This window comes from Phyllostomus discolor, chromosome 1, assembly GCF_004126475.2.
Source record: "Phyllostomus discolor isolate MPI-MPIP mPhyDis1 chromosome 1, mPhyDis1.pri.v3, whole genome shotgun sequence".
Classification (NCBI taxonomy): domain Eukaryota; kingdom Metazoa; phylum Chordata; class Mammalia; order Chiroptera; family Phyllostomidae; genus Phyllostomus; species Phyllostomus discolor.
Genome location: NC_040903.2, coordinates 167,778,017 through 167,791,556, shown reverse-complemented (window position 1 = coordinate 167,791,556; position 13,540 = coordinate 167,778,017). Strand labels below are relative to the sequence as shown.

The 13,540-nt window shown below is 35.4% G+C and overlaps 1 protein-coding gene and 1 non-coding gene across 2 annotated transcripts in view; both read right to left on the bottom strand.

The window, feature by feature from the left end:
- TCF12 (transcription factor 12) overlaps positions 1 to 13,540 on the bottom strand; it is a 377,803-nt gene that overhangs the window by 68,060 nt on the left and 296,203 nt on the right. The window contains 1 exon segment of the mRNA XM_028505802.2: positions 8,619 to 8,671. Coding sequence (XP_028361603.1) covers positions 8,619 to 8,671 — 53 coding nt within the window.
- On the bottom strand, positions 12,374 to 12,490 carry LOC114493525. The gene has a single exon (XR_003684163.1). It is a non-coding gene; the product is annotated as a U5 spliceosomal RNA (small nuclear RNA).

Here is a 13,540-nt window from a genome sequence, read left to right as displayed (position 1 = left end):
AACAAGATAATGGTGGCTTGCATAGCGATAATAGCAATGGGTAGTTGACAACCTATCAAATTCTTGAAGATAATTTTAGTAAGAGAAATTCAGTATGGGAAGAAAACTACTGTTTCACTTTGAAACTATAACTCTTTCTTTTTCCCTTTAGAGAAAGTATTCCTGTTTGTGGTTTTCCATACCCTTTCATGTCGATACAGAGAGAACTGATCAGATCACTGGGGAGAAATAGGGAGGGGCCATAGGAGGAGTTTGCCAAGGCAATGGTAGGTAGACTAGGACAGGATTGGCTAAGAAGCTGAATGCCTCCAGAGCACAAGGAAATAAAATGAGGGTGGGTCCTCTAGCTCCTGGGCTGGTTCTGCCTGTTTCCCAGGCTCTTCTTCCTCGAGGATGCCTAGATGATCATGCTGCAGCTACCTGCATTTCCTAACGGACATTATTTTGTATGGGAAGGAACTCTGGGCACAGCCTAGGACCAGGCTGGCCAGGGCAAGGGCGACAGGTTTACCCTTTGGGTGTTCTACAGGGAACAGGCTCTGAGGCAGAAGCCTGCTATTCTTCCAAATTGTGTAGCTTTTGTATCTTATGTTGTTTGTAAACTAACCCTACTGCAATAACAAAAAACAGGGGGAATGACAGGAAAACTCAGGTGTTAAGGGTTTAGCATTAATTGATAGGTTTATGCGATTAAAGCTGTGACTTGATAGGCTTAAGTGATTGCTTTTGTATAAAGACCCCTTTCCTTTACCACTAAACCTCAGCCTCTAGAATTTTGCCTAGAGGGTGGTGGCAGGCAGTGGGACCCCAATTGCCATTTGGTAACAATGCGAGATCACGTTATTTTTATCTCAGTAACTAGGTCAACTAATTGCACTATAGAGTAGTAGCTGGCTTACCTACAATTTACCATTTTTTGCAAATTTACTCCTATTATTATATATGATTAGAAGTTAACTGCATGTGTGAGGGGGAAAATCAAATCATTCAGCTTCTTATACAAAGAAAGCAAGTTAACATATTCTTGATGATTTAAACAGCCAGAGTTAGGAAGAAGCTGAAAGTGCAGCATGAAGCAAGAAGTCATTAACAGATGATGTTCCCTATTATAGAAAACATAAAATAATAGCTTCATAGTATCTATTTTTATTCTTTTTAATTCAAAAAGCAGATTCTGGATATGCCAGAGGGCAACAATTACACAACATAAAAATATTAATGGTTACTTCTTTCAAAGGTCAAAGTTCTCTTTGGACTATACATATCTTGAAGACAGGGTACAGGGTCCATGCTTTAAATCCCTAAAGCCTAAAGAGTTATTTATTCATAGGGAGCATTAATATATATTCACTGACTTTGAAAGAATGGATTTGCATTTTTCTCATTGGAAATCTACTAATGGAGCCACTTTAGTAGCAAAGTGTTTCCACTTCTCACATTATTTTTTGAAACTATAAATATCTTTGATACTGGAAAAGATACTGATAACTTGATTTCAGATGATATCATGTTTATACTTCAAAAAATGATCAAACATATGTTAGGAAACAAATTTTATTACTTAAGTATTAATCATTTTTTAAAGATTTTACTTATTCATTTTCAGAGAGGGAGGGAAAGAAGATGGAGACAGAGAGAAGTATCAATTGGTTGCCTCTTGCTCCCCCCAACCTGGGGACCTGGCCTGCAACCCAGGCATGTGCTCTGACTGGGAACTAAACCAGTAACCTTTTGGCTCACAGGCAAGCACTCAATCCACTTACCCACACCAGCCAGGGCAAATATTAATTATTTTTAATACTAGCCATTTTTTAATATTTAGCTTAATAAAGCTAAAGAGGGTACTAAATAAGAACCATTAAGTATTCACTTAATTTATAGAGAAAAGGTGAATTTCTATTCATGGAGTGAACATTCTCCTACGTTTTATATGAAGCTTTTATGTTTAGAGAAAGACATGACACATATTTCAACAGAATCTGTTTCACAACCATACTTGGGATGGAATTGATTCTCAAGCTACTAGAAACTTTTAGCATTGGGTTCTATGAGAAATAATACTCAAGCTGTTTTAATCAAAGTCAAATTATTTAAATAATGTATGCCCTGGGACTAGCAGTGTTTTTAAAATGCTTAAAATACTAAACTATGAATTTTATCTATATAGCATATATTACAGTCCTAAAATTCATTATTATAAGTACAATAAATGACTTTTCAAAGTAAAATTATTACTGGTTAAACAAAGGGAGTATCAGTGATGGCATATTTAATGTCAAAAAATTACTCAGGATGTGAATGCCTTCCCTAACTTTGAATTAAATCCTAAACCCCAAACATCCACAGTGATAAAATTTAGATTTCCTTATTCCTTTTTTCCTATACAGTGGTACCTGGGTACTTTTTAATTCATTCCAGAACTCATGAGGAGTGCTGAAACCGACAAGTACCAAACAATGAAGCATTTTCTCAAAGAAGCATTTTCTCTCATGGGGCTTTAATCATGACTCATACAAGTGCGATGAGGTCCTGAGTAAGCACTGAGCGCTTGAAACTTTTTTTCTCATCAAAATGCAAAGAGTATAGGGTTTGACAAGCTCTGAAACCAACAAGTACCAAGGTATGGACTGTACTTAAAATAATCCTTAAAATAATGTATAAGGCAAAAAACAAACAAAATAAACTTCACGTTTCTGTTGATGCTGACCACCAGACATTAGGCTTAATCTCCAAAAGCATTTACAGAATTCAACTATATACCCTTTAAAAACCATGCAAGTTACACACACACACACACACACAGAGGGTCTTATCTGACATTTGTTTGTGAAGTCTCGGAGAGTTGAAATACCAGCAGCTGAGGAGTTCAATAAACCCTAAAAGCCAGCTCTGGAATTCAGCCATGTTTTTTCTTCTTTCAAAAAAAATAGAGGGCCAGAAAATAAGTATCACTGTACAACCACATGACATCAGTACAAGTAACTGGATATGCAGGACTCACTGGTTACTTCTCCTTCTGCTTTTTGACTTGAAATCAGATCAAACACATAATTGGCTTATATCACAAAATGAACATCTTGTAACTATGGATTAAAAGCCTATTATCTACAATAATACAATTCTGACACTGTTCTGAACAGTAGTTACTGTCAGCATAAACAGTGGCTATTTCTTCTCATTAAACTATGAAGAAAATGTCATTCAGTGACCAAATTGAATACAAACTCAGAATAAATTTCAGAACCATCACCTTTAAATACTAAAATCTTACATACTAAAATGTTCTGCTAGTCTGACATGCAAGGTCAGAGAAAGAATTGACCACTTTGGAAATTTTATGTCATCTTCAAATGATTAGGTATCTTCAAATAGAGACAGCTTATCTTAACAGCCAGAAATAAAACTCTGAAGTACCTACAGTTGTGTGTGCCCTCTCTGCTCCTCTGTCAAAGAAAACTAAGCAAAAACTATTCCAACTCATGTTCAATAACTGAAGGGTTCACTCATGAAGTTCTGCTGAAGCTGGTGCTGTGAATAAATACTATTTATTGTGTAATCACTAGGATTCTTGCTCGTCTTACAGGCCTATGATAATTGTTTAGAATACTGTTCTGTTAGCTTCCTAGCAACTTCTAGAGGACATACCTTTTGAGAGTACTCTACTTGCTGCTCAACTAGCTATTTTCATGGATAAAATGGAGGGGTAACAGTTTCTCTGTAGTTCTAACTCTTGACCTTTTCCTTACTGGTTCAGAAAGCCAGTAATTTTTTTTCTAATTTTCATTAAATTGCCCTGGCTGGTGTAGCTCTAGTGGATTGAGTGCAGATCTGTGAACCAAAGGGTCACTAGTTCGACTCCCAGTCCAGCGGTACACACCTGGGTTGCTGGTCCCCAGGCTCCCAGTAGAGGACACATGAGAGGCAACCAGATATTGATGTTTCCCTCTCTTTCTCCCCCTCTCTAAAAAGAAATAAAATCTTTAAAAAATGAAAAAATATTTTCATTAAATTTATTGGAGTGACACTGGTTATAAAATTATATAGGTTTCAAGTGTACAATCTATAATAGATTCATCTGTATACTGACTGTATGTTCACCAACTAAAGTCAAGTCTCCTTCTGTCACCCTTTATTCCCCTTTTCTACCTCCTGCCAGTAATCTTTGAAATGGTATTTTTCTAAGTTATTTACTTTCTACCAGCTCCAGAAAGTTGTATTTGTCCTCTCTTTCCTATTTAAAAAATCCTTAGTTTAACCACCCTCAGGGTTTAATATTCTGACTTTTTCTATTTAATAGTCTCATTAATTCTATTTAGAATGTATATGAAAAGGCTAGTTCATTGGACATGGCTTAGTGGTCTTTGTGGTTTGGGAACACCTCAGTATATGCTCAAGACGGTTGCCCCTAAAATTTCAAATATTAATACTAAAAATATATCAAAATCACATTAATTAAAAAAGCCATTTCCAACAAAATAAAATCCTATAAATATTGTGGGAAGAAAATGGAAGCTCCCTATTTACTAAACTGTAGTCAATTATCAATTCATATAGGCTAAAGACCTCTGTACCTGTACACAGCAAAGCAAGGAAAGGTGGAATCTAAATGGCTTTGAGTCACCCCCAAGACAATAAGTAGTAATTTATGTGAAGAATCAGAAAAATATTTTTTTTTGATGGCTGGGTGGTAAAATTACACTTGGGAGCAAAGGCATTATCGATAAACTGTACTGGCTTTGTTTAAAAAAATTTAATATACACTTAAAAACAGGACAAAGGACAGAATAACATTTGATAAAGAAACAGATTCTGTCATCAGCCTATGTATGGGACTGCAAACTAGTTATTTTCAAAATGAATGAAACATGGCATCTTGATACATTATTTAAGATCTGATGTTCAAAAGATGTTTCAACTGCTACTGAACCAGAATACAACTTCAGGAACTTGAGTCTAAAGGCATTCTAGAATTTGTCTACGTGCTTCCTTTCTGGTGATAAAAATCTTGAAAGTGTCTTGCTTCTTTCTTACTTCAGAGTTCTGGGTTTTCTAAGGCATACTTTTAAAAAACGATTAACATTTGGAAATAAACACTAACACCGAGTTAAGTAATAAAGTATAAAAAACAAAGAAACTTCTCACTATCTGAGGAATGTTTCAGAGGGTCATAAAGATGTTCAACCAACAATAAAATTTTTTAAAAGCACATACTTAAATTTATTGATTGACTGATTGATTTCAGAGAGAGGATAGAGGAGGAAATGTGGAGGGGGGGAGACCTATTTGTTGTTCCACTTATTTCAGTATTCATGGTTGATTCTGATCACAGACAGAACCTGCAGCACTGGGCTCATTGGGACGACACTAATCAACTGAGCTACATGGCCAGGGCAAACAATATAGACTTCTGATAGTTCAGAAAACAAAATAATTAGTATGTATTCTAGGCAGCAGAATTTGACTCAACATATTTTCCCCTCCTTTGGTAGGTTCCTTTTCTGAAAATGAATGTTGTTATTGCTAAAAAAGTCTACTTTGTTCAATACTTCATCCTGTCTAGAGATGCAAGTAGAAAATTAAATGATTAAATGTGCTTAAGAACAACCACTTCTTTATCAGTAGGAAGAAAACTATGCCCACATGTTTTTTGGTTATATACTGAGCATGTCAGTTTTAAAACCCTTAGTGATTAGTATTTTGAACTAAAAGAAACTTCAGATTTCCCACTCCAAGCTTCCTAAGGGATAACTATATGATTGGTCATATAACCAATCAATAACTGAGCCAGCAGACACCATTCTCTTAACCTTATGAGCTCCTTTAGTGATGTCAATACACCCCCTTATTGGACCTTCACCCACAGACAGAAGTTACATTCAGTTGTTCTACAGAGGGGAACATAGGAACTGAGGTCTATATTTATAATACCTAAATAATATGCTATCATGGCTTACAAAAAGAAAAGGCCTCTAACCAATGGTCTATGGTCAAATTATGCAGATTATCATTTGCCTTTCATGTATTAAGTAATCCTGCCTATTATTTATTTTTAATGAGTGGCACTAACCTAACTCTTTCACTGTATCTTTAATAAAGGTAATATGTGTTTTACAGATTAAAGATTGGATAAACTGCAAACTTTAAAAATCTGAGATGTTACTGTCAAGTTTCTAGTTTGGTTCAAAAGCATAATATCTAAATGATCATGAAATAACATATATATAGTCCATTTTCACTTTTATACCCATTTTTAAAAAACAATTCAGTATCTTTCAGGAAAAATATTCAAATAGAAAACCATAACTTTAAAGTCCTAGTTGTTTCAGACACTGAAAAGGTAAATAGTGTAACTATAAGTGTTCTCATAAGTGTATTATTTTGGTACTATTTGTCAAGGTATCTGTTTTTAAAGATTTTTAAAAAATATTTCTTTTAAAAACTTGAGATTTCAACATAGAAGTGAATCTAAAATATACTTTCAATTAATTGAAATACATTTATAATTTATATATCCTTAATAACATTCACTATGTTTAAGTACTATTTTCTAAATCCTTCCAAAGTAGATGATCAGGTTTGAAATTGGTGTTAAATACAGAACTAAAAAAAGCAGCATTCTATTTTGTTCCATAAAACTATCAAATAAATCCTAACTAAGTTAGCTAGTAATACAATATATAAATAGGGATGGCTTGTGAAATGTCCTAATGGTTCTAAAAGGAATCAAGGTTTCATAAAAATTCAGTGGCTTTCCCTGACTCTGTGATTCCTCCTGAGACAATACAGATAACTACTTCCAAGTAGTAAATGTAGTTAAGATCAGGAATGCTAGTGACCTCCAGTGTCTTTTCCCTTCAAACTCTTCTGTCTATTTTGCCCTTTTGGTTTAAAAAACAAAAAAACTATGGAACACTGAAAATAAATTGCTTCCTAAAATTCATTTCAAACTAAGAAAAAATGATTTTAATATACTAATATGTTATTCTTTACCTGTATAGTTCTACTAAATATTAATATGTAATTTCACTTTTTTATTCTCATGGAATTATAGCAATAAATTATAAGAACATTGTACAGTTACATGTTTTAGCAATTCTGTCCATTTTAAATATGATTTCTGTTAATCTAGCAGAAATCATCTGTTATATGGTTGAACTGCCTACCCCTACATAGCACACAACTGTTAAAATGTAAATTGCCCAACTATTTTTAGCTGTTGCTGAAAAAAATTCCTGTCTTCAGGAATAATGATTTGAGGCATTGTGTACATTTTGTTTATCAAGCAGCTATTCAGTCTCTAGTGGGCCCAAGTGCTTATGTACGCAAAAGCTTTTAAGGATTTTTGCAGCTGCAATCCAACCTTCCAGGTAGGCTGCAGGTTCAGAGCACATCTGCTCTAGGCTGCATAAAACTAAGATTCATCTGGAACTGAGTTTCAAAGAGGATTTCAAATTTGAGTTTTCATGTATCACAAGGAATAGAAGGCGGGGGGAGGGTAGAGAACACAGGAAAGGAGGAAAGCAAACAACCATAAGATGCTATCTCTACTTCAGCCTTAATAAAAAATGAAAAGCTCAGACCCATGCTGCTTCTTCTAGATTACTACTTGCCAAGCCGGATATTCCAATTCAGTGTATACTTGGATGAGCGGTGACTCATCCAGCAGCACCTGCGCCCATGTGTTAAGTACTGCCAAATAAAAGCCCAACATCCATTTACACAACAAAGAGATGTACCCTACAAGGCAAGGGGCCTCAATCCAAAAGCCCCATTTCCCATTTGCTCTAAGGAAAGGGAGAGGAAAAAAAATCTTCCTTCTTCACACCAGGGATTTTAAATTGTAGGTAGATTTATGATGTAGGTTCATTTACAAATACTTTTCTTCTTTAAAGAATAGAGTATATTTAATAGCACAAACATGCCTACAGCATTAGATTATCATGGTCATTAATGATCATTCACCAAACCTTCCCAACCTCCTTCACGAACACTCTTTATTCTCAAAGGATACATTTTTGAGCAAAGAGGGATCAACAAACTAGTTGCTTGAAAGCTTTCTTGATGCTGGACTGAAGTTAGGAAAGGCTTAATGAAGGCTTTAAAATCCACAAGGGCTTCACAATGAACATCTGACTTGGTGATTTATGCATATTAATAACCTCAGTCTTACTAAGGCAAGCTGAGCCGAACATGTCCTCCGAATCTTAATGTCTTTAGCTCCACTGGGATTATTACAAATGTAAATTTCTAAGATTCTCAGCTATTAATCTCTGTCTGTCCTCCTGTTCAGCAACATAATGACTAATTAAACATCAAAAGACCTGTACAGGAGATCTTCTTTGACAGCTACCGGCCTAGTCCTTTTCCCAAGAGGGGAATTCAAATGACAGGGGCATGGAGTAAAAGCATATGAGTAAGCTACAAATCATTACAGGGAAATCTAAAAACCTAGCATTAAATGCAGATTTATCTCAATCAATGATTCTATTAAGCAACAAACAGTTACTACGTGAAATGTGCTTGCTTACTGACACCAATCAGATATATCCTATAGCCAGCAAATATTGAATATCTGAAATCAGTTTGTTTACCACAAAGTAAAAAAAATGGGTACTTACAGAAGAAGGCAAACCAGGAGGTACCTTTCTGACTTTCTTTGCTTGCAAAGAATCTGTACATGGAAAACAATACAATTCATCAGCATTTGTATTAGAAAAGAACAGACTTCAAATAAACAGGTAATTTTTCCTCCTACTGCCTTGTTTTCTAATATTTAGGAGTAAGCAACTGAGGGATGGGCGCCTCATTATTTTTAACTGGTTTCAGTGCAAAACAGGATCTAATGAAGTGATATACTTTGAAATACGTATTCCATAAGTATGGAGAGATTACAGCAATCAAAGATAGGGAAGAAAACAACAAACCAATAAGCATGTGTGAAGAAAGAGAATTAACTTTTTAAAGTATATTTTATTGACTATGCTATTACAGTTGTCCCATTCTTTTCTCCCCTTTCTTCCCACTCTGCACTGCACCCCTCCACCCTCCAGCATTCCCCTCACTCTTAGTTCATGTCCATAGGTATACATATGAGTTCTTTGGCTTCTCTATTTCCTTTACTATTCTTAACCTCACTCTGTCTATTTGTACCTACCAATTATGCTTCTTATTCCTCGTACCTTTCCCCCCATTCTCATGCTACCCCCTCCCCACTGATAACCCTCCAATGTGATCTCCATTTCTGTGATTCTGTTCCTGTTCTAGTTGTTTGCTTAGTTTGTTTTTGCTTTTTTAGGTTCAGTCGTTGATAGTTATGAGTTTGCTGTCATTTTACTGTTCATAGGTTTTGATCTTCTTCTATTTCTTAGATAAGTCCCTTTAACATTTCATATAAGTAAGGGCTTAGTGATGATGAACTCCTTTAACTTGACCTTATCTGGGAAGTACTTTATCTGCCCTTCCATTCTAAATGATAGCTTTGCTGGACAGAATAATCTTGGATGCAGGTCCTTGCCTTTCATGACTTCAAATATTTCTCTTCAGCCCCTTCTTGCCTGCAAGGTTTCTTTTGAGAAATCAGGTGATGATCTTATGGGAACTCCTTTGTAGGTAACTGTCTCCTTTTCTCTTGCTGCTTTTAAGATTCTATCCTAATCTTTAATCTTGGCTAATGTAATTATGATGTGCCTTGGTATGTTCCTCCTTGGGTCCAACTTCTTTGGGACACTCTGGGCTTTCTGTACTTCCTAGAAGTCTATTTCCTTTGTCAGACTGGAGAAGTTCTCCTTCATTATTTTTTCAAATAAGTTTTAAATTTCTTGCTCTTCCTCTTCTCCTTCTGGCACTGCTATCATTTGGATGTTGGAGCACTTCAAGTAGTCCCAGAGCTTCCTAAGCCTCTCCTCATTTTTTTGAATTGTTTCTTCATTCTGTTCTGGTTGGATGTTTACTTCTTCCTTTTGTTCCAAATTGTTAATTTGAGTCCTGGTTTCCTTCCTGTCACTGTTGGTTCCCTGTATATTTTCCTTTATTTCACTTGTATAGCCTTCATTTCTTCCTACATTTTGCATCCTGATTACCAGTGTTTTGAACTTGGCATCGGATAGGTTATTTATCTCCTTGTCACTTAGCTCTTTTTCTGGAGTTTTAATCTGTCCTTTCATTTGGGTCACATTTCTTTGCCTTGTTGCACCTGATATGTTGAGAGGGGGCAGAACCTTAGGTATTCACCAGGGTGGGGCAACCCTCTTTGTTACATTGTGGCATTGTCTGTGAGGGAGGGGTCAGAGAGGGAACAATGCCGCTCCCTCTCCTCTAGTGCACTTTCAAATGAACTCTCCTGTGAGACTGGGATTTTCTCCCACCTTTGCAACCCCCACAGTATTTTACAACTGGAGTTTTTGAGTCTTTAGTTTCCCCATCAGCCAGACCCACCTTGCTCACACCACCTTGGCGCTGGCCCTCTCTGCCCAGCTTCCTGTCTCCACCCCTCCTACCGGTCTAGATAAATGTATCTTTAACTCCTTGGTTGTTGGAGTTCCGTGCAGTTTGATTTTTGGCAGTTCTGGTTGTTTATTGTTTTTACATTGGTTGTTATCCTTCTTTTGGTTCTGTGAGGAAGTGAAGCATTTCTACCTACGCCTCCATTTTGTCCGGAACACTCTCTCTCTCTTTTTACTCCTTACCCAAGGACATTTTTTTTTCATTGTTTCCAGGGAGAGAAGAAAGGAGATAGAAACATCGATTGGTGCTACGTACCTATAGACAGACCAGAGATTGTATGTGCCCCAACCAAGGATGGCACCTGCAACCCATGTATGTGCCCTGGCTGGGAATTGAACCTGCAACCTTTCAGTTACAGCAGGAGACTCCAACCAACTGAGCCACACCAGTCGGGGGAAGAATTAATGTTTCTTAAGTACCTCTTACTAAGCCTAGGCTCTACACTAGGGCTTAAATCATTTATCTCAGTTTCATTTGCAGAGGGGCCTTTGATGCAAGAGGTCATTTTCATAATGACTCCTGAACAGAGACACAAATTTAGTGTGCACACACCAAACTGAAAATCCAGTTCACTTTTAACAATGTGTGGTTAAAACTTAATACTTCAGCACAGATTATGATATAATTTATCCCTGGATGTTTACATTTATTTCCAAGTATATTTTGTTCTAAGACATAAATGAATAAATAAAAATGAAAACATAAGTACTTTCATATGCCTAGCCAGCCTTACATGTTATATTAATATTACAATTTGTAAAATTTAAAATTTAAAACTTGTACTTATTTATTGTAAAGAAAAGGTAGTAAGTATAGCTTTCTAATATTTCACAAATAATGGATCAAATTCAGGATTTTCCAGAAGAGTTCACTATTAAGAAGAGAGAACACAGAAGAGAGTTGATATAAAATACAATTTACTTTTGAAAACTGTAAAAATGGGAATTAAATAAGCATGGTATTTTCCTGGATCATACATGACATGAATCTATAAGACATGCAATTGTTTAAGAAAAAATGAAACTCATTTAAACTGGGGGTACAAATGTTTACAGTAAATACCCCAGGAGGTTACAAAGCTAAAAAAGTAACTTTGTAAGTAGCAAGTGGAAAAATTTTACACAATAAGAAGGGGGAAAAGCATTCATTAGCATCCAAGTCACTACCCCCAACAGGCAGCCTATATTTCCTTAAAACAAAGTACCAAAGATAAACAACATCTGGCACACCCTGTATTTATGAAATTTATAAGCAAAATACTTGTTTTTTTTTTTTTGTGAAGCTTTTCTAAACCTGACTCTTCACAACTAATACAGCATCCCTTGAATAAAAGCCCCTCTGTACCAAGCGAATCAAATGAACTGCTCCAGTTAGTTTGGAGCCCATCAACTCTATTATGGGGTAATTATTAGGAGAAGATATTGCTGTTTAGTTTAGGATTGTTTTCTCCTGCCAGGCAAATAGAAATTTTTCATTTATTTTATTTCATCATTTGTTGTCACTATATAATCACATACATACATAATGTGAAATTTAAAATCATGAATTTGGAACTGACACCACTTTTGGAAGGATTGCAAAGTGTGAGTTAAGAGAGCTGGTTAGATTAAATTTCAGCTTCATCATAAAGCAGCTGTGTGAGCTTGGGAAAGTTACTTAACCTTTTTGAGCTTCAGCTTTCTAAGATGGAAAAGGGGGGTAACACTTCCTGGAGTTGTTTTAATAAAGATAATACATAAAACAGGTTCAGGGAAGTGCCTATAGAGAGTGATACTAAATAAATTTTAGCCCTTATTATTAGGTTTATATTAAAATCTGGTGAAATGATTATGAATTAAGATATTAGATGCTGTTTATTATTATAATTTTTAGCCTTACAGATGCAAGTCCTCAAAAAAATTGGTTAAAAACTCAGAATTGTTCCTCTCTACAGAAATCTTTTGTAAAAGGTGAAAGATTTATGCAATCTGAAGAGAAACCAGAGTATGGTTAGATACTATTTTCCAGAATGTTGATTGCCTAAAGCATCTAAATAACTAGAGAAGATGATGACACTGGTATAAATGACCTCTGAGGCTCTTTCAACTGAGATTTTATGAATAACTGCAGTGCCAAGAAAGAGTGGCCAAGACTAAAAAATAATAATGAAGAATAGAAGAAAAATAACCCACTAAATGGTATACACACAGGGCTTGAGTTGTCTTCTCTGGGTACCAAGCCTTGACTAAAAAGTTACTTAGTTTCCTGGGATTTGGTTCCTCATTTGTAACAAGAGGTTAATATTACAATCTCATAGAGTTTTTGTAAAAATGTACACAGTATCTGACATGGAGATGATAAACAGGATCTATAATTATCAATCAAAATGTAAATGAGTAAAATATAAATATACACTAATTTCTGGAAAATTTTGGTTTTTGTGAAATTCACCCTCTTCCTAGTTTAAATAGTTCATTTTCTCCCTGAAGTTTTTTTTTAGGAATAGTATATTGGTCTACACTAGTGTTTTCTTGCCATAGTAGATGTTCACATAACATACTAAAACAAATTATTTTCTAGAGTGACATTAATACAACTAGACTCAAATGAATGCTCCTACCCTAACTCATTTGGTGAGAAACAAAAGTGGAGATGAAAAAAAAAGTTTACAATTAGTAATTTTGTTTTCAAAACAAAAGGTATCTGGCTTAAATCATCTGGGTTCACTCTAACAGTACAAATACTAAATCACCCATAACACTGAGAGGACATATCTAATCAGAGCTCTCTGCTGAATGTGACAATCTATCACTGTGCCCTCTGTTACCCTCAAGCACACTCTAGACCCAGAAACTAGGGATGTTTCACCAAAATATAGTTTTGACAGAGGGAGATATATAAATTGGAGGCAGTCAACAAATATTTGTAAAATAAATAACTATAATATACTTTTGGTGCACTATATGTATTTTTAGAAACTGGCACACTTTAATATAAATATGTTTCACAACTTCAATTTTCCTGTATGAAGGATTCTTTGGTAGAAGTCACCAAAAAT